At 39.0% G+C, this 20677-nt stretch overlaps 1 protein-coding gene across 3 annotated transcripts in view; it reads left to right on the forward strand.

Moving 5' to 3' along the window:
• The window catches only part of DPP10 (dipeptidyl peptidase like 10), a gene marked incomplete at both ends in the record, with an annotated part of 501348 nt that extends 481257 nt beyond the window's left edge, over positions 1–20091 (forward strand). For all 3 annotated transcript variants that reach the window (XM_084265745.1, XM_084265746.1, XM_084265744.1), the window contains 9 exons: positions 753–851; positions 960–1029; positions 10186–10380; positions 11946–12000; positions 15921–16020; positions 16673–16731; positions 16819–16891; positions 18411–18484; positions 19954–20091. In XM_084265745.1, coding sequence (XP_084121871.1) covers positions 753–851; positions 960–1029; positions 10186–10380; positions 11946–12000; positions 15921–16020; positions 16673–16731; positions 16819–16891; positions 18411–18484; positions 19954–20091 — 863 coding nt within the window. The remainder of the gene's footprint in view (positions 1–752; positions 852–959; positions 1030–10185; positions 10381–11945; positions 12001–15920; positions 16021–16672; positions 16732–16818; positions 16892–18410; positions 18485–19953) is intronic.
• Positions 20092–20677: the final 586 nt, after the last annotated feature.

The following is a 20677-nucleotide window of genomic DNA, read 5'->3' on the forward strand; positions in this document are numbered from 1 at the left end:
AATGATTAATGATTACTTCAATTGTTCCATCCTGAGACTATAATTATACCATTTTGGTTGACTGCCCAGAACAAACATTCTCCTTAGATTATCCGGTTTGGCCCTAAGTAGAGGGTTTATTGTTTAATTGAAAAAAATACACATTTCGGAAGCAAGATTGGCAGTTTGAGTAAAAAATAACAGAAATAATAATATTAATAATAAAAAAGAACTAGTTAGACATTCTTTCATGTGCAAAAGGTTTGCTTCAAATCCACCTGCAGCTTTGAACCGAACTGCAATCTTGCTCTTGGCTGAAGTAAGAAGACAGAGAAGGACATGCAGTGATCAAGTAGAGCTGAGCTGGCTAAATGCTGACTTGGAGTCTGGAGCTTGAAAAGGATGCCTGCTTGAGGCTTAGGCTATTGCCCAGCAGACTAGCCTTTCCCTGTAACAGCTGCTGTTAGTCTTTGTCAGGGATACTGGTATTCATGTTGTTCATCAGCAATTTCATTGTTAGTGTGTAAGGAAAACAAAGCCTTCTGAAGCCAGGAAATGGAATAGATGTATATGTTTTGAATTAAGCTGATTGCTCAGTTCCTGAATTGCAAAGCAGTCGTATTATAAAAAAGTAGTTACAGAAGGAATTCATTTGTGAGATTTATCACTGCACATTTGTCTCTTTTTCTTTTAATTTTTTTGCATTTTGATTTATCTCCGCTCTGATGATCCTCTGTACCTTTCAGCTTGTGTTTTCTTCCTGTTTTCTACAGAGTTTTATATTTTGGAAAATAACGCTGTGTTGAAAGAAGCTGTTTTAAAAAAAAAGAATTCCAGGACTGAAATTAAAATGCTTCACATTGAGGATTACGGTAAATTTGGCAAAATGTTATTTTAACAAACCAAAAGCTTTCTTGCAATGTGACTGTTTTTCATCTGTGTAACTACCAGCCTTTAATGTCTTGCTCTTTTCTTAAAAGAACTCCCTTTACAGTTGTCACTGCCAAAAGATTTCATGGATCGAAACCAGTATCCCCTTCTATTAATAATGTAAGTACCTCTGCAGAATCACTCAAAATAATAAAAAAGTATTTCATAGAAAACATTTAACTCTGCAATAAGAAAATGTTTTGGGTTTTTTTTACCTTGTGTAAGAGAATAACCTCACAGATTTGAGCTGATAAATCAAAAGGCTTGTCTCAGGAAGATTTTGTTATAGGTGTAATCTGTCATAGGAGCCTGGGGGGTTTTGAGCTTTTCAAATCCAGCTCTACTTCATCGTACTTTTCAATACATGAGGCACTGGCCCTTCTGATGATGTAACCATGAGTAGTTCTGCAGGCTTTCCTGGCCACATACTGATCCCTACCCTCAGACCGTGTGCACCTTTTTTTTCTGCTGTTTTTTTTTCATTCCTGGTAGCAATGGGTAGAGATTGGTAGGGGGCTTCAGTTAAGGTGCATAAAGCCAAACTGCTTTTTGGAACACTGGAAAGAAGAAAAACTTATTTGTGAGCATCAGTGGCTGAAAGCATTATAGGCATGATCCAAAGTCCATTGATGCTTGGGAGGAAAGAGGTACTCGTTGGCATCCTGTTGTTTTAAAATGATATAGTGTGTGTATTTCTTCCACAGACAGTCAGCTTTTAAGTTCCTTGTCTACAGAATGTGTAGCAGAGGAAAGGAGTAGTCCTTTTCATACCTGCACCCTGCCTAGGAAAACCAGCGACACCAGCTTAGGGTATCATTTGTTGCTCTCCACCTGAGCTCAGACCTGCCATGAGTTAAAGGGCTTTTCTGTACCTACAGATCTTCTTCCAGTCTCATTTGGAAGGAACTGATGTGAATTTTGGCAACACAGATGCAGCAGCACATTGCTAAAGTCATGAGAATACCACATTAGCAGAGCTGTATCCCCTGGAGTTCCCCTCCGGAGCCTTAATGTTGCATGTGAGGTCGAATTTGCAAGCTTGAGCTGCTGAGTGACCACAAGTTCCTCTACTCAGATCAGATCTTAGATAATAGGACCGAGAGGCCTAAATACACTTATTTCTGCATTCCTGTTTATGTTTAAAATTCAGGGTTTCCACTTGTATTTATCTGCAGCTGTGGAGGCTCACTGCTTTGACTGGCTCACTAACATGTATTTCTTTTCTCATGGAGAAACAGGACACACGGATTGTTTTATGTTTGCAGTATTTTCTAGTGTGATTTTGCAGTGGGATTATATTTTAAGCCAGTCTTTCAAGTGTGCTGAAGGCAAAGCAACTCTGAATTGAAACCAGCAGCATTGCAGGGAGTTGCAAACACTTGTGCATGTTCTTTTTTCTGAGAGTAAGGATACATAATCTGCTATGTGTACCTATAGTAGAAGATGAGGTTTTATGCTCACGTAGAACCTTGAGGAGACAGTAGGGAAGGATCACAAACCTGCAGGTTGTCAAGGCCAAAAATGACAGTAAAAGGGAAAAAAAAGCCAAGGAAATATTATTATGAAAATGTTTTATATATCAAGACTTGAAATAACTGTGAACAGTATTGAGGCAAGGTCTGAATTTTAATTTATCAAAGTTGTCAGTGTCCAGTCAGCAAATAATGTGGCTGAGTCATAATGTATGGATTGTATTATAATTGTTTGGGGTTTTTTATGATGTGCATGTGGGATAAAAAGGGAATTCATCCACTTATGAATACAAATTGTGGTGTCTACATTTATAATGTGGAGACTTTGCTTCTTCTTAGTCAAAACCTGTTCAGCAATACTGAATTCTCAGCGTCAGCTTTCACAGGAGTTACTTTTTGAAAGCCCTATGCACTAATGAAAGTGTGAAACTGAAAATTGGAGATCTATCCTGGCTCATATAATGTTGCATGTGTTGTGCCTCCACTTCCCCAGAGGAGAGAGAATATTTCTTTAGCAGCTTTTTACAGGCTTTAAACTCGGGTTGCCAACAATCTTTATTTCAGTTAAAGATGTCCCCAAATGAGATATAAAACTGAAAACTGTCACTGAAGTTATGGGAGATTCCCTTGTGGAATGATTATTTGAGCCTAATAAATTCTGCCTAGCTATTGAGAAGGAAGAGTTGGGAATCTGTGTGTGTGCAGAGGGTAATTTGTTGACCCACACAACTCCAAATAGAGATCCTGTCATTATCAGAGGCAGTATTTAAAAAAAAAAGTCGTATTCAGGTCCAAGAAGAACATGTAGCTTTACAGGAAACACTGATTACTTGTATATATGGTATCATTTCCCAGATATTTGTCTTTCCTGAGTCCTGGAGTGGTTCTATTGGGATTGATTAAGAAACACCCTGTTCCTACTGCTAGAACTATTAGAGTTGTATTGGTGTCTGATAACTAATTCTGCCTTTCATATTGTTCAGTTGCACCCGCTTTCCTGTTTACATTCTCAGCCTTGATACAACTCTTATTATTTTTCCAGCTATTGAAAGTTTGAAAAAGAATGCTTGCCAATGTCCTTTGTAAGAATGTTGGTTTAACTATATCCATTTTTTAGAAAGGACATTTTATATAACATCTTGATCCAGGCAACATGCACTTTGATGTATGTAAAGAGGAGATACATATATCTGGAAAAGGGAAATATTAGCAAATATGTAGTTGCTTTTGCTTTCCATCTCAGTGGTACTGAAGTTTGATGAGGACTTAGGAAAAAGAGAGGGAAGGGAAAGAGGAAGGAAAGGGAAATGTGAGTTTAAACCTGAAATTCACCTAATATATCTCTGCAGTGCAAATTTAATGCCTAGTTAAGTGCATATGAACCTTTAAGTGCATGTAGTCTTTATTTCCCTAAGCTGGAGAAGGGTACATATGGGATATAAAATCTAGCATGGTCTGACTGGCAGCTTTGCTGCAGTGATTGTTTCAGTCATTTTAAGCTCCTGGTGAAGATTCATCTTCCCTGCGTCTTACGTTTTGCCAGGATCTGGTTTGTCTGTGTGGTGTCCTCTCTGCCTGCCGAGTTCTTGTACTGGTGGCTGGTTTTGCTAGCTCAGAATAAAGTGAGGGGCTTGATGGCTGAGATTCATAATTTTACTGTAAATTTTCATTGGCAGCAGCTGCTTCGGTGTGGTGTTAATGTGCTCTCTGCATCAATAGGGTAGCAGTTATGATCACAGAATTTGGAAATAGATAAAGGGGAGAAAGTTTGCTATTATTTGGTTTTTTCAAATCACTGAAAGCTAGTAGGCATTTCATAGTGCACGACTTTAATAAGGGGCCTGTATTCATGCAAGGATACCTACAGATAAATTTGAACATGGCACCCAGGTGTCTGAGTGTTAAACTGAATCCTGGAAGGGAGCCTGTACCAGTGGATTCTAGTCTTGGTGTGAAACCTGGGTGCACAGCTCCACATAGACAACAGTTCAACTTAATGACTAAGCCCTGAATATCCTGTGACCTTCATCATAAGGATTTTGTGAGGATTCATCCATTAGCAAAGCATGCTGTAGCTCAAATAGAAAAACACTGTATTGCTAAGTTAAAATTTACAGCCATCTCTAAGGGTGGACTGTCTAACAGATAGGTCTCATGTAGAAACCAGTTATGTTGGCTAGCACTATTTTTCTTTCCAGAACTGTGATGCATAGGCCATAAAATGCTAAATGGATTATAACACTCCCCTTTCTTCCATTTGTTCTCCTAAACCACTAATACATTTCACACTCAGTTTCCTCCTGATATAATACATACAGTGTCACTATAGATTAGAGGGGTGTACAGTAATTGCCTGAAAGAGTGATTATCATCTCTTTCTTATATAATTAAGATCAAAGTTTAAATTTCAGATCCTTGATTTCCTCATTATGGCTCACCTTACTCATTAAAAAAGTTGGAAGATATACTCCTTGGTAACACGCAGGAAATTATTAAGTAAAGTCTCTGGCATTTAATCTAGATAATAAAATGAGAGGTGATAATAATTCTTTATTTTTTCTTGAACATAATTAACCTCATTCCTTCAAAATCTGTAGATAATGTATCTTAAATGTCAGCATTTATTATTTAACACCATTTAAAATTGTCCAATACGTAAGTGGATATTGTAAAACTGAATCAGCAGAGAGGCTGTTCTGATCTTTGAGAGGGGGGAAAAGCAACGGGTATTCTCCAAAGTGATGGTGAATTGTCTCCAAGAGGTTTCTGTCAGTTTGTTTGTTTACTTGTTTTCTTATAGTTTGGTAATAAACAGGAATCACTTCACCTGTTACTGAAACGATGAAAGTTTGAGGCCTTGCAACAGGCAATCAAACCTGTTTACGCCTCCAGTTAATACACTCTCGGGACTGACAGCAAGTTAAGACAGTAGGGTTGAAAGTGAAGATTTTTATACAGCTGCAGGAAGAACTCATTAAAAGACCAGAAGAAATGTAGAGAGCCATAATGCAAGTACTGGGAAATACACAAGATTTGATGTGTGGTAACACTTTGTGTATTAATAGCTGCCTTGCATATCTTTCATGTACTGTGAAGGATATTTCTTGTTCTAAGTGGCAGCTCTGGCAAGTGGGGAAACAATGTTTGGCTCCATGGTGAAGTGTAAAAACACGTTGGGGATCCCACTGCTTTGCAGTATGCTTCCAAGGAGCACATCCCCAAAGCCTTTTTGTTTGGTCAGTTCTTCCTCTGTAAAACAGCTGTGACGTTTATTCCTTTTGGGATCCTGAATGATCACTAATTGCTTTGCAAGCCTTCCAGTGCCTGTATTCATCCTGTCTCTGCCGAGAGTGGCAATATTTTACTGCTCTGTTCTGTTACTGTTACATCATGATGAAGTCTTTTCTTTTTTACTCTTTTAGATTTTCTTCCCCATTCTTTGAACTTGTAATATTTTTCAAGGCTCAGAGGGAAAATGCATTTAGCTTAGGCTAAAAGAGGGATAGACTGGAGGGCAACTCCAGCAGTTTCATTTCAGAAGCAGTCCTGATGCTATGGGCAGTGATGAACCTGCTCACTGCCTTTCTCTTCAGTCTTGTTCCCCCAAAAGAAATTGGGGAATAGCTGAGCTAAGATCCATCCTCTTTCAGCCTCCAGTTCCTCTCCCCCAGCAGTACGCACTTTACTGTGTGAATTAAATGCTTGTTTAATCTTGCTTAGAGAAAGGCAAGAGGAGATCTAGAACTTCACCTCCTTTTCTGATGACACAGGACAGCATTGCATCTCTTGTTCTCAAAATTCAACGTCTCCAGGCTCAAGGGTTTCAGAAAGATATGCTAAGAATAACAGGAGGATTTTTTGTACTATGCTGTCTACCTCAGTCCTGTCTGAAGTGGAATCACTTCTGGTGATGTGCTTTACCTTGACCATATCTGCAGGGAGGAGTTGTAAACAGTCTGGGTTTAGTTGCAGTCTGCTGGAGCTAAACAGCCTATGTGAACAGAGAGAAAATATTGGGGGTTTTCTGTCCTCAATGTTTGAGGTTATTCAGGTGGTTTGAGCCTGATTTTGGACAGCAGAGATAGATGTGGTTGGAAGCTGGTGCTTGTGAAAGAGATGCTCTTGAAATCTGAAAATGAAGGGAATGTTGCTCTTTTGCCAGTTTTGCAAAATGATCTTCTTTGCCCATTCAGTTTCACTGTAAGCAAATGACTTCTATTGGTGATATTTCTTGGTATGGATTTTATACTCTGTGTTTTAATCCTTCTCACATATTTGCTATCAAGATACCTTTCCCATACGCTGCATCCAACTCAGTGTTTTACAGGAGTAAAAAGAGATGTACTGGAAATTAGGCAGCAATGATAGCAGTTATTTACCATGAATCTTTTAAAATTGTTTTGTCCACTGCTTGGTCAGCCCTGCAACTTGTAAAACTCTTATTTAAAATCTTCCCACTTAGTTTTTAAGTGGTGCAAAATCTGGAAGAAATTTTGCCTCAGTCGTGATGGCAAAGTGGCAGAGGAGTACTGCTCAGAGCACAGCAGCAACAACCTCTCTGCTAACACCATATTTTTCCCTGGGGGCTGTAACTCAAGTCATGAACAGAGACTTTAGTTTAAGCTTTTGGTTATAGAGTCTGAAAGAACAGATTCTTCTCTCTTCAGCAATACATGAGCTTACAATGAGCTGCCCCTTTTTCCAGACAGCCCGAGATGTATGTGAGTGCCTTGCAAGAAGCATACAAATTACTCACTAAGGTCAATGATATTGGGATATTATTGATGGCTTCTGTCTATTTAAATGGTACCTCAGTGGTGAACTTCAGCAGTATGCCCGAGTCGTCAGCAGTTGCGCTGCCACGGTGGACTCGTAATCCGAGTGTAGTCACCGTCGAAGACACACACTAGGCAGCTCTGAACCTTGAAAGTCAGGAGCGAAAATAAAACAGGGAAAGTGCAAGTGCTGTCACTTACAAAGAAAATATGAATCAGGAAGGGTTAGGCATATTCTTCATTAGTCTCATTTTACTCTTGTTGTTTGACGCTGGAGATGATGCCCCTTAAGGAGCCCTTGAGGAATGTTGAAGAGTCTGTAAATTCACATAGCCCTTTTGGTGCTGGCTTTGATTTTGCTGCGCTGCTTTGTCTAGCTCATGGTTCCCTTATGGCCATCTACAGTTGGGTGGGAAGATAACTTCTGCATTCATATTACACCTATACATAAACAGCGTGGACTTTCTTCCAGACTTACTAGTAAGGTCAAGGAATAATTCTGTGAAGAGAGTACCACTGAACAGCAGTTTATTGTAATTAAGCTGCAAGTAGTGATGAGCCTAAAACAAAAACTGACCTTTGAGATGTCTGTAATCCTAGGACAAAGTTCACAAATCAGGCTGTGCATCTATTATTGCACTGTACTAACAAACTAGCTTTGTTACAGAGCCCTCGAGGTGATGTTCAAACTTGCATGCAGGCTTACTACCTTGCAGAAGTCCTGTGTTAAAAGGGTGAAAGCAGGGCCTAGAATATATGCTGTGTCTCTGTGGAGGACAGAAGCACACCTCAGATAATCAGTGTCATTTTATGGTAGCAGCTGAAGAGTAAAGAGACCTTTTGATGCTAATAGGAATTTTGACATGTACCTCAATGGAAATAGCTGTAAATGTCTGTCGCAGACTACTTATACAGGCATTCTTGAAATAAATTAGCCGCTGCAAAATTGCTTCCGAAAGCAATGTGTCAAACAACCCATCATGCAGGAGCAGAAGATATATATTGTTTAAGGTTTGAGCCGAATAGTAGCCCAGCTATGTCCTCCAAAGAAGGAGCTTGGGAAAACATCACCGTTGGTTGTCGTTCACTGAGAATCTGCTGAGGTCCCCTCTGTAGTTCCTTTCTTAATAGAAGACATTTTTGGAGGTTATCGTCTTTCATTTAAAACTCTTTTTCATTTTAAGCGCTTTCTGGTGTAGTGAAAGGCTTACAAATGTAACGAATATTCCCCTGCTCCCAAGGGTCTTTGTGTGTAACACACACGTAGGTATCTATATACACACATGTACGTATCAGCTAGGTATATAACATGTACAAAACAAATGTGAACACTGTATTTGTTTTATTCCTACATTAGGTCAGAGGAAAGCAGGCTGATTTCATGAGGTTTTCACTTTTGTGGGGTGAACTAAACTGTTGGAAAGATACCCAGACAAAAGAGGATCTTTCTGACATCTTATTGTGAAGGGTTGGAAGAGCTTAAAAAATAATTATGACTGGTCTGAGGCTGTTACTATTGGAAGTAGTGATAAAAGCTCTGTGAAAACATCTGTGGCAATGTAGAGTGCTTGCTCTGTATGATAAGCAGAAATTGAAAGAATTGTTCTGCTCTTGCTCTTATTATAAATAATAATGATAATATACTTCTGAATCGTGAGCTTTCTGCAGAGCTCACTTGACAATCACCGTTCCCAAACTCATTGCTCTGCATTGTTAGCAGTTAGCAGAATCACAAGAGAATTGGTTAAACAAACAAAAAAATGCCCTTCCTTTCTTTTTATAAAGCCAAGTATAAACTTAATGCACAAGATAATGATGAATCAGGCATAACATAACCAAGTAATTCTAATTTCAGTGTGTGATGCAACAACTACACAGGTAGGTCTGACTAAGAAGATAGGTATTCATCATATGTTCACCAATTAATAGAGTGATTACCTGTGTTTACCAGAGTGAAAACTAGACCAGCACATTATTGTACATATAAGACAGTAGTTACTGTAGGAGATTTTTATCTTTCTTTCCTTCCCCCAGGTTTATATGTCTCTTTGGCAAAATAGTAATTTCTGTCTTCTTTCTTTCACCTTAGACAAGATATTCCCACAGACACTGTCCAATCTAATTTACATACAGCCAGCACAGACACTTTTACATTTTAATTTGCATTCAACTGGCAGACACAGCCTGCATAGAAGTATTTTGCATTTTCTACAACTTCATGGTAGCCTGCTCTCTTACTCGGTGTTTATCTTGGGGGAAAAATAATGACAAGCTTCCTTTTTAAAACTGACATTTTATTTTCTTTGGAAGAAAAATAGTGTATTTGGCTTCAATGGAAAATGCTTATTGTTCCTCTAGAAACTGCATTCTCCTATTCTATTCCACCTTTTCTGCTGTAAAGCACCTTTTTTTTAGTCATAAAATAAACTTACCACTCCTGCCTGCATCTGTTTCTTGCTATGAATTTGTATAGCGAAAATATAATTTTCTCTAGTGTGTACTTTAGTCTTCTTTGTACCCTATTCCAAAAAATCCATTCAAAGATACAACAATGCAATTATTTTTGTTTTCTAACATGACATGCTTCTTAATAGTATTATATATCCTACAAAATCATAATCAGGGTACTGAATGAATTTTCCTTTTTGTCTGTTTGGTGTAACTTAACAAATTCTACATGAGCCTTCTTGGAACTGAGCTAGCCTTTAGCAATTACATGGTTTGTTCACTTTATTAACCTATAAGCAGCACTACGTGCTTTAGCTTTGTTTATTTCTGTAAGGTTTATACAGGTATTGGCAATGCTGCAGCACAGTGGTTATAAAGTTAAAGAAATTATTTTTCCCACTACTACTGCAGGGATGGCAGCTCTAGCTAATGTGATGGTATCGATGGAAGTGACAATAATCCAACAGGATTGCATAACCGACTGAACTCTGCCATCTAGGTTAAATAAGATATCGGAGAACGGCAAAGTGCATCACATTGTCAATAGTCTTCGTTTGTGTCTGGTGTGTTGGTATTTGCAGTGATGAAGCTCCAGGCAGCCAGTTGGTTACAGATAAGTTTCACATTGACTGGGACTCAGTGCTTGTCAACTCTGATAATGTCATCGTAGCTCGATTTGATGGCAGAGGGAGTGGATTTCAAGGCCTTAAGATTCTACAGGAGGTCCACCGATGCTTAGGATCAGTGGAAGTGAAGGACCAAATAGCAGCTGTAGAGTACGTATGTGCAAACTTTTCTTCTCTTTTACCCTGCCTCCAGCTTGATGAAAAAACATTTCTAATTTAAACTGCCCAGAATGTTTTCTTTGCATATAGAATACTGTTAATGTTTATTTTTAATGCTGTTACAAATTTTGAAACCATAATCTTTTCTTTACAACCAGCAAATAAAAGATCAAAGAGGTGTTTGCTTTCTGTGTTGGTGCTTCTCATTGATAAAGCTGGCCTTCTGTGTGCAATCTAAATATGCTATCAGAACTAATTCATATTTGTCTACATTCCTTAGCAAAATTTCTTGCAGCACATGTGTTGGTGTTTAACTGCATTTGTGTCACAATACTTTAGGCCCCTATGACAGGATGCTGCTCTCATTTTGAGTTGTAGAACAGGCATACAAAGCAAATGGAGTTATAATGGTGGAAATGAGAGCAAAATTTGGGCAAATACCTGTTATTTCTCGTTTGCATTCTCATTCTTAGACTGATATAAATCCACCAGCTGCAGAAAAGTGTGATTTGCATCTGTGGAGTAATCACATGTGGCTTTGACAACAGTCTTTACTCAGGTTACAAATGTCAAAATCAAGGTCTGGATGAACTTTTTGGGGGGATTCTCAAGGAAAGACACATCTTAAGCCAGATTTTTTTTGTCTTTTTCACATGAAAGGGGCTTGTGCTTCAACCATTACACAAGTAGGCAGCGGTCTCTGGCATGACATACTCGGGAAACAGGGCTCCTAGTCTTAATGTTGGTCAGGAACAGGCTGCGATGAGCAAGGAGTTCAAGGTGACCCTTGTGGAAGGGCCATCAGAAGCAGTACCTGTGCTGTGCTGTGAGAACTGAGCTCTCTGGTCAAATACTGAGATGTTTTAGACTAAATTACGTCTGGCCTCTTTTTAGATGCACTGAATGGGAAAAAGGCAGGGTGCCCTTGGCTGAGAGGAGGTACTGTGGCCAAATTGGTCTCCTCAAAAGCAGTTGGATTTTGCTTTCAGGTTATTCTGTCTTTTCTGTATAAAATTGACCATAGCTGATTAATGGCCATTGATGAGAGAATTAATTATTTGGATAATTACCTAGATTCAAGGTCTTGCATCCATCTTACCTTCATTAATTTCGAAAAACTAGGCACATGGTAAAAGCCAGTCATTTAAGCTCTAGGCAGTAGAGAATCCTGACATTTCTGAAGGGTGATTCTCCCCAAACTGAGAGAGGTTTACAGCATGGATGAGAAAGAATGGCTGTTTGAGGGTATCTCTCTTATCACCTCTAACTGAAGATCAGATGTAAATGGGCAATTAGGGAAGATGCTCAAATTCGGATATCTGAGTTATGTGAGATGAACCCAAAAGTCTGTTTGCAATATAGAGAAGGAATTAGAAATCAAATCACATTACCCAATGCAATAATACTTTTATTGGTGTAATTTGTTCTTCTGCCTGATCTGCATGTATGACAATTCCTGACTGTACAAATCATTTTCTTTGCATACTAGATTCAACAAGTAAAATTCACCATTTTACTGTACCAAATTAAAAAAGCAACAACTTTTTTTCTTGCAGATCGCTATTGAAACAGCCCTTCATTGATCCTAAGAGGCTGAGTATATTTGGAAAGGTAATGTGCAAAACTATCAGGATGTATCATCATGATTCTTTAAGAAAATATTATCAGTTCATAAACAAATATATTTATCTATTTTTCTATGATAAGTTATTAAAAGAGGGGGTAGAAATCTTCCATAGTTTGCTGATGCACCCGGTATACTGATTTTTTTTTTTTTTATCATAATGGGTATTTGATATCAGTCAGATCAGTTTTATGTTACTGCAGTATTTGTGTTTCAGAATTTGCAGGACCAAGTACATGCTTAAAAAAACTTCTGTTTTCTTTAAAAATTTTTAATATGGACTTAGGTCTTACATTTTGGTTGCAGTTACATTGACCACAGCCTTCTAACACAACTTTTCTATCAGAACATCTTACTGGCCCTTGAGGTTAGCTGAGTTACATCCCTATGGTACTGGCAGCAACCTCTGTTCTGTGCCATCTGCAAGAAATTTCACCTTTGCTGTTTTGTCAGCTGGCTTCACTGTGAGGCATGTCGTTGTCTCTAGCACAAGATAGAACAAGGGAAAGGCTTAACCTTTAGTAACAACTAAAAGAGCATTTTACAGGTGCCTCTGAAAACCAGCAACTGGAAACACTGCACAATTGCTGCTGCTTCTACAAACTAGAATGTGCTGCTTTTTTTTTTGTTATGTCGAAAATGAAAATGTTTGGTGCCTTTGACCTCAAAGTAATAAAAAAAATATGATCAGGTACCTAGACAAACCCCTCAGTCATCAGTTACAAGAGCACCATGAGTTCTGCTATGAAACCCCCTCAGTTGCCATCCCCACTCTGCCACTGACTCGCTGCATGGCCTTGGGCAAGGCTTTTAACCTGAGTGTCTCTGGATGTGACATAACGGTATGGATACTTACCTCCTGCATGGCAGTGTTTCGCGGACTAGTTGATCTTTGTGAGGTGAAAACAAAGTATTGGTCTTTTGGGCAACCACCAGAGATATGGCACATGTTTCTATTCAGGTTCTACTGCCTCTGTTGCTAGTGTATATGAAAGTACACATGCATATAGACATCTACATTGAAAGTGTTACTTCTGAAATAAGTCACTTGTTTCTGACCTGAAGCTTCTGAAATTTCCCAAATCGTTCACTTGTTTCTGACTTCAGACATTCTTTTCATTGCTACTTGCAAATTCCACTGGCTTTCTCTAGGAGATTTGGGGGTATCCTGTTTTCTAACAGTGATTTGATATGATAGTTACCATAGAGCACACATGTAAACAAGGCTTTACCCCTATTTTTTTTCTTCTTTCACAAAATATTATTGCTCCTGTTGTTTCTGCGTTCATTTTTCTGAAAGAAGGATTAAAAGATGAAAAGTGGAAATGTGAGGAAGCCATGAGCAAAGACTGGGACATTTGATAAACGGAAATGCTGCTTCAAATTCTGGGAAATTTAGCCTTTCTGCTTTCATAAAAATTCTAAAATTTAAGTCAGTTTTAGAATTAAGGAAAAAAATCTATTCAACAGCTTCCTAGGGTTGATTATATTTCCCTACACTCAACTTACTTTAAAGTCTATTAGAAATCTTCTTTGAAACTTATTTCCTTTCTACTATATACAATAATGTGATAGGAAAAATTTGTTCTATGCATTTAAGTTGGCTGACTCATGGAAATAGTATATGTACCTTGCTTGAAAAAAAGATGACTTTGGAATTGCTCAATGCTGATCTCCTAAAGCTGGGTTTATGCACACTGTTGTGGAGATCTTTAACAGGTTTTAGAACTACATAGAAATTAAATTCTTGTTGCAATCAGTAATGTAAGCTGGGAACAAGAGTAGTGAGACTGTCCAGAAAGTCACAGTGTGGAAAATGCCTACGTCTAACTGCCAGGCAGTCTGCCAATGCCCTCGCTCTTATCTCCGTGAGGGTACAAGCCCAAGTGATGCATGATCCAAGGGCCTTTCTGAACAGTTAGACAGCAAATTGTGTTTCCATGTGTTCTGCATTTTTATTCATGGAAGTATAAAGAGAGCTTGAAAATAAGTTGTGGCTTGACAGCGGACCAGCTTCTTGAAAATACGGCAATTAGGTGGTAACCACAGATATCCAGCCGATGAGGGAGGCAACGTGTATCCTTGCATCAGGACGTATGAACTGTTTTCTGCATTCTCATTGTGAAGCGCCTCTGAAAATGTGATCTCACTGTGTAATGTTCTTTCCTGGAAAGCCTGGCTGGAAGCAAGGGCACAAGCACAAAGCAAAGAAATTCCCGGGAGAACTAAACCAAGCTCTTAATGAATACATGGCATAAATAATAAATAACATGACAATAGCTATCCTAGGATTAAAATCGTGCTGTGGAGCTACTGGAAAAGACACAGACAGAATATTAAACAAAAGCAGAAGCAGAGAACCCAGAGGCAGAGGAAAGTTGCTGTTCTCATAAACTTTGAATTATGCAAGTAACTAGTGCCCACTCAGAAATTCTTTCTTAGGTGAAATCTACTCCTGCACATCAACAGTTCTGGGCAGCTCTTGGACTCCTGGGCTGGAATTTCTATGGGAAAGGGATAACTCAGTTCCTCATGCTCTCTTGAAAATCGAGCTCTTATTCTGTATTTCCATGAGTGGGTCTTTTGGCTTTTACTGTAGGTTGATTCCAAATACTACTTCTCTTTGCTTACTTAAGTTGTCTGTTCAGTAAATAATTAGACATGAAGAACGGGAGCAGGCAGGATTCACAAGAATCCGTGAGAAAATTCTGTGAGCACTTGACACCCAATGGTCTTTCTTGGAGTTAGCTGGTGGTTTACATTTCTCTTTCCCCTGTGATGGGATGGTTTCTTCTTCCCAAAGTGTGTTGCACCAAACACAATGACAACAAAACCTGCAGAAATCAATTTTCCAGATCTGGATGAAGGGAAAACCAAAATGGAAATTAGAGAAATTTGAAGATCCCATAATATATAAGAAAATCATTGATTCCAGACTCTGCAATTCAGAGTTTCATTTTCTGTGGGTCTGGAACTATTATAGGTGTACAGATACGAATTTCCAGTGTCATCCCAAAGAAATCTGTGGTCTCAAGTGAAAGCTTTCATGTTCTCATGCAAAGCAAATCTTTCATGACTCTCTTGTATCACTACTCTTCCCGGGGAGGTGTATTACAGACTTCACAGAGGAGATGATGGAGAGATGTGCCATAAGGACAAGTAAATGTGGGGAGGCAAGGAGAGAGCTCCACTACCTCTGCCCCATCTCTCTCAGCTTCATCATGCTGCCTATGCTCCCTCCTTTGTAACAGCCACCTGATGGCTGGTCTTGTGGTCAGGAAACACATCCAGAGCCTATCACAACATCAAGCTACATGGCTATGTACAACTTTTGTTTCTGCAAAACAGCACAGGGGTTGTACCTCACCGTGGGATATTGAACAACACTGTAGCAGAAACCTCTTTAATAGCACTAGGATTCAATCTGTGAATGTTTAAGTGTCGGGGGAAGACGTGCTGCGATCAGTTCACTGGTGTCTCCCATCATCAAAATGCTCAGTGTGTCCTGGTAATTAATAAATATCTACATGAAATATATTAAAAAATGAGTACAAATCTTCCTGTCTAGGCTGTGTTCCCAAAAGCATTACCTTTGTGTTTTGTGGTTTGGGGTTTATTCTGTAATTTTCAAATCTTTTGCTAACTATAACGTTTGTCATGATGGAATTATGGAACTTAAACTGAAACACACTCACTGTTATTATTCATTGTATAATTTAAAGATCATGACAGGGTCAAATATGATCTTTACTCACTTTTAACTGTTGATTTACATTTCCCTTAAATGCAATATATGTTTAAATACATATTGTAAAATTATATTACTGGATTAACAAAATGGCCTTTAACTTTATTGTTGCTAGAATGAGATGAACAACAAAAATCTCAACATCATTTCCGTTGTTAGGGATATGGTGGCTACATTACATCAATGATCCTGAAATCCAGTGAACGGCTCTTCAAATGTGGGGCTGTGGTGGCACCAATTACAGACATGAAGTTGTACGGTGAGTATTCTGTGCCCTTCACCTGTGTGACAGTCTGTTCAAAATATCTTTTATTCATGGAGCTACTATTAATTTTAAGTAGGGGCAGATAATGTACCAATATCAATTAGGTTTCACCTCACTATCTTGTTCTGTCCTTTAAATGAAAGGATAGCTAACACTGGGACAGTTTACCAAAACATGCAACGGATAGATAATAATAACAGAAACACAGTAATATCACCACTGCTTTTTGGAAAGGAGTCGTGTGTTCATTTCCCACTGACAATCAGTCAGGTACCTCACTTCTTAAGAAACAGTTATATCAGCCTGAATAAAGACTTAAAACAGGAAGTTAGTGGTGAATCCCTTACAATATAAACCATGTCATCATTCAATCACAGGATGTTTGGCTCTGTATGTGAAGTATTGAGCAAAGGCTATGGACTGCAGACTGTAAAACACAGGAAATGAGATCAGGTTACTTTCATGATCTGGGGGTTTATGGGAGCTTTTTTCAACCATTTCAAAATTATTTTAAATAGTGCATTCTGGTTTTAAGTGAACATCTCATTGTTGACTTACTTGCTTAAATAGCAAGGTTTCAGAATAGAAGGTTTCAAAATCGAAGTAGTTTTGATGAATTCACAATATTTTATTTTTACTTTCACAGCATCAGCTTTTTCAGAAAGATACCTTGGTGTTCCATCGAAAGAAGAAAATACCTATCAGGTAAGTTAGCATAAACAAGTAACTTAAACTGATGGTTTTACTCTGAAACTGCAATTCAGTACACCTTTGTGTCTTCTTGTCTACTAGGCATCCAGTGTATTGCACAATCTTCACGGTTTAAAAGAAGCAAATTTGTTAATAGTTCATGGGACAGCTGACAGTAAGTATTTCCAGGTGCAATTACATTTGGGGTCGGTCAGAGTTTCGAATAGGCAGGCATTCAAAGACACGTTAGGCACCCACCTAGCAAGTACAGTTTTATTTGAATTTTCCCTCTGATAACATAACTTCTGACTCTAAACTGATGATGCTTTTCCTTGCGGAATATTTGTACCTTTTAGGTGCTATAAGTTCTAATTTGTTTAAAACTCGTGGACCGCCTTCTTGCTAGTGAAAGGTATGGCATGAATTATTAATAGAACAACATACATTTTTAATGGCATTTTAAATTCACAGAGATTCTGCGACTGAAGAACTATCAGTGCAATTGGTGAAGTACAGCATCAAATGGGAAGTTAAACTTTTCAGCTAATTCATTAGTAGGTGGTGCCAAGCATAGTGTGAAGCTATAGGGAGCCTTTTTAATAGCACCAATACTTCTAGCGGTAGATTCAAATGGAGAAGGAGCAAAACAGAGTAAGTTCCAGCACTTCTAATGGAATCCTAAGATATGCCACTCAAGTGATAATTGTTAATTAGAGATTTAAATTTAACTGCAGTATACTTTTCTGAACTCTGAACTGATGCAGATCTAAAGAACAGGCTTTGATGCAGGCACAAGTTACAGCACCGCAGCAAGCTCCCCTGTGCAGATTCACACACGTGCTTCTTTCCGTGGCACTTTCCCAGGGAATGTGGGATAACAGGAGGTTTCTTACTCCTCAGGCTGGAGGCATCAGTACACTGAGCAGGGCACAGCAGTCACCCCGTCAGAACTTGGCAAAGCCATGTTACGGATCACAAGCACAATCAGAGAGGTGCAAACGTTGTCCAGCTTTGCGGGGCGAGAGATGACTGAGCAGGCATCAGGGTCTCAGGCTTTGCTGATTGTGGAAGGCAGCAGCAATTTCTACCCCTCTGAACTTGGCGCTGGAGGGAATTGGGGCTCTGATAGCTGTCTGAGCAATACGGTGTGTTCAAGACTAGGACTCTGATTGCCTGCTGCCCTTGTTTAATATCACATCTAGTGACACAGCCCACCCCACCTAAGCTCTGTGAGGCTGGTTCATAGTAATAAAGTTGCCTATTTTTAACACAGAAGGATTAAGTTCCTGATACGTTGCAGAAAGTTTATTACCTAAAGAAGCATAGGCTGCAATAACCCTGTGTGAGCAGTAGAAGATCCAGTGTGCTTTCCTTTAACACAATTACAAACTGTCCAGATGTTCAAGCAGAATGGTTTTACACACCTCTAAAGGATGGCAACATGTGTAAATCAGGGGCAGAGAGAGAAGTCCCCACAGAAAGCGTGGCTTCCCCTGGGGCTTCCAGCTCCTTCTCCCAAACCTCCACTGTCAGACCCTGCATCACTCTTATGTGTGGGACTGCGCTTCTGGCCAGCAGGTTCAGATCCAGTAGTTGCAGAGGTTGGAAACACTTTCAGTCAGAGCTGTGTAACTGGTAAGTATTTCATGTCAGTATAGTTTTTTCTAATAATACAAAATGTTGTTGTCTTGCAGCTAAAGTCCACTTCCAGCATTCAGCAGAACTAATTAAACATCTAATAAAAGCTGGAGTTAATTACACTATGCAGGTATGTGCAGCTGTGATGTGTCTTGTAAGCAGAGTTCAACGTTTAACCTCATATTGCTGAGAAGGACCCTCCCCACCACAGCGCACCAGTCTCAGTTGGTGGTTAGAAGTCCCATTAATCCCATTTTCCTTCCTGTTAGTATGGACCTCAAGAACCATATCTTCTCCTTCTAGTTCTGGGGTCTTTCTCCTCTCATCTTTTTCCACCTGTTTATCCTACAGCACTATACAAAGTGCTTTAGACTCTGTAATACGGAGATACCACTACTTTAGTCCCTTTTTACTTAAAAAATTAAAATGATTTGCCCTTATTTTCAATGTGTTTCACATTTAATTTTATTAAAAGACAGCTAAAAGTTGGGAGTACTGTCCCTTCTCTCCATAGCTATATGGAGTGTGAGGGTCAGGCTAGGGACAGCATGACAGGGTGTCCTGCTGAGGTACAGAACAGACCATGACCCATCACAGAGTGAGTGGATATTTCTGGCTGAAGGTTCTGGTTGCATGAGACCTTCTTGAATATCTTAAACAATGTGGGTTTGGCTCACTCTTCCAAATATGTCTGTTACACATTGCAAACCTCAACCTTAGTGAACCTTGGGTAAGCCTGTAGTTCCCATTGAAGTGTGGTAGCTCATGTCAGGGAGGAGGTGGTAACAAGAGCATTAGCACCATTTATAAATGGAAAAGGACTTTATGTGTGAAATCAGAGGGGTAGGATCTGTTCCAGCTGTCCCTGTGATTTCAGCTGAAGTGATGTGACGGCTGGGGGAGAGGAGAAAGCGGAACTGGGAGAGGTCTCAGGAAAGCCCTGTTGAACCCTTCTCACACAACCTTGTGATGACCTGAATTTGAGGAAGCAGCTGAAACTTTTTTGCCTCAGGTCACTACAAGTCTCTTGTCCTAAGACCCGTGGCCTGGATTGCTTCATTCAGACAGCAAATTTTTGTTCAGTCTCACTTGGGAAAAATTTCCAGTGGAATTTAAATTAAGAGAGAAAAATACCCACATCCACCCAAGGAGAGAGAGAGACCATGGAATTTAGATAAAATAGAAAGATAGTTTAAAATATGAATAAAAAAGGTATTTCACTGAAAGCTTAGAAACTGGGATATTGAGAGGTCCCTAAAAGCATGAGGTAATTAATCCTCATTGACGTTAATGGGATTGGGATGCCTAGACAGTACTGAAAATGCCAGCTAAGTAAACTGTTATAAGCACAATGAGTGAGAATATAAATTTTTTTCACTTCTGCAGATCCCACTGCAGCAGTTGTTTTATGTAAGTTCAAATTCCAAGAGAATGAGTTTTACTTTGAGTTTTATTAGCTTTCCTTGACGCCGTAAAACTAATGTTATCATCCTGTTGTCATCTAAAACGTTTTGAAGATCAGAGAAAGAAAATTAGAGCCCTAAATATTTGAAAAGCCTTTAAAAAACTATTTACTTTTTTTCCTTTCTCCTCTCCTAGATCTACCCGGATGAAGGTCATAACATTGCTTCTGAGAAAAGCAAATATCACCTTTACAGCACAATCCTTGGGTTTTTTAGTGCTTGTTTAAAGGAGGAGACACCAATTTTACCACAGGAACCTGAAGAGGATGAATAAGGGAGCCTGTTTGTGTAGTACTGAGGGGGACTTACTTTGCGGCTCAATAAAACCTTAAATAAAAAGTGACTGTAAGATTGCAGATTCTGCAGAAGCTCAAGGGCAGCTAAAGGATATCACAGTGGAACAGCACATTTACAGACAATGAGCTAATAAACTGGAATTCAACTACAAAGTCCAAACATTATACCAAGGGACAAAACCTTTACCTTTGTGGAAGGTCAACAGTTGGTTACAGTTTCCTGGAAGAACTTAGTTTTGCATAAGCGTAGGGTTAGTGCATGTTTGTTATGTTAAGCCTCACTGTTGGTTCTGTAAGTGGTTGCTCGTTTTTTTAATTTAAATGCACATCTTTATTCATCTTTGCATACTGCACAACCTATCATAAGTATTATGGCCACTAATATTTTAAAAGGTGAGCTGCGACCTAACACTTTACTGTAACGTTACAATAAGTGCAATTCTTCCGCTGTCTCTATTATTACACATAAGAAACCACAGAGATAATAAAGGGCACGATATTTTCTCTAGTTTCTGCTCAAAGGGGATATATTGTCTAGTGCATCCTATGACATTGATATTGAAA

This window comes from Gallinula chloropus (assembly GCF_964237585.1).
Source record: "Gallinula chloropus genome assembly, chromosome: 5".
Classification (NCBI taxonomy): domain Eukaryota; kingdom Metazoa; phylum Chordata; class Aves; order Gruiformes; family Rallidae; genus Gallinula; species Gallinula chloropus.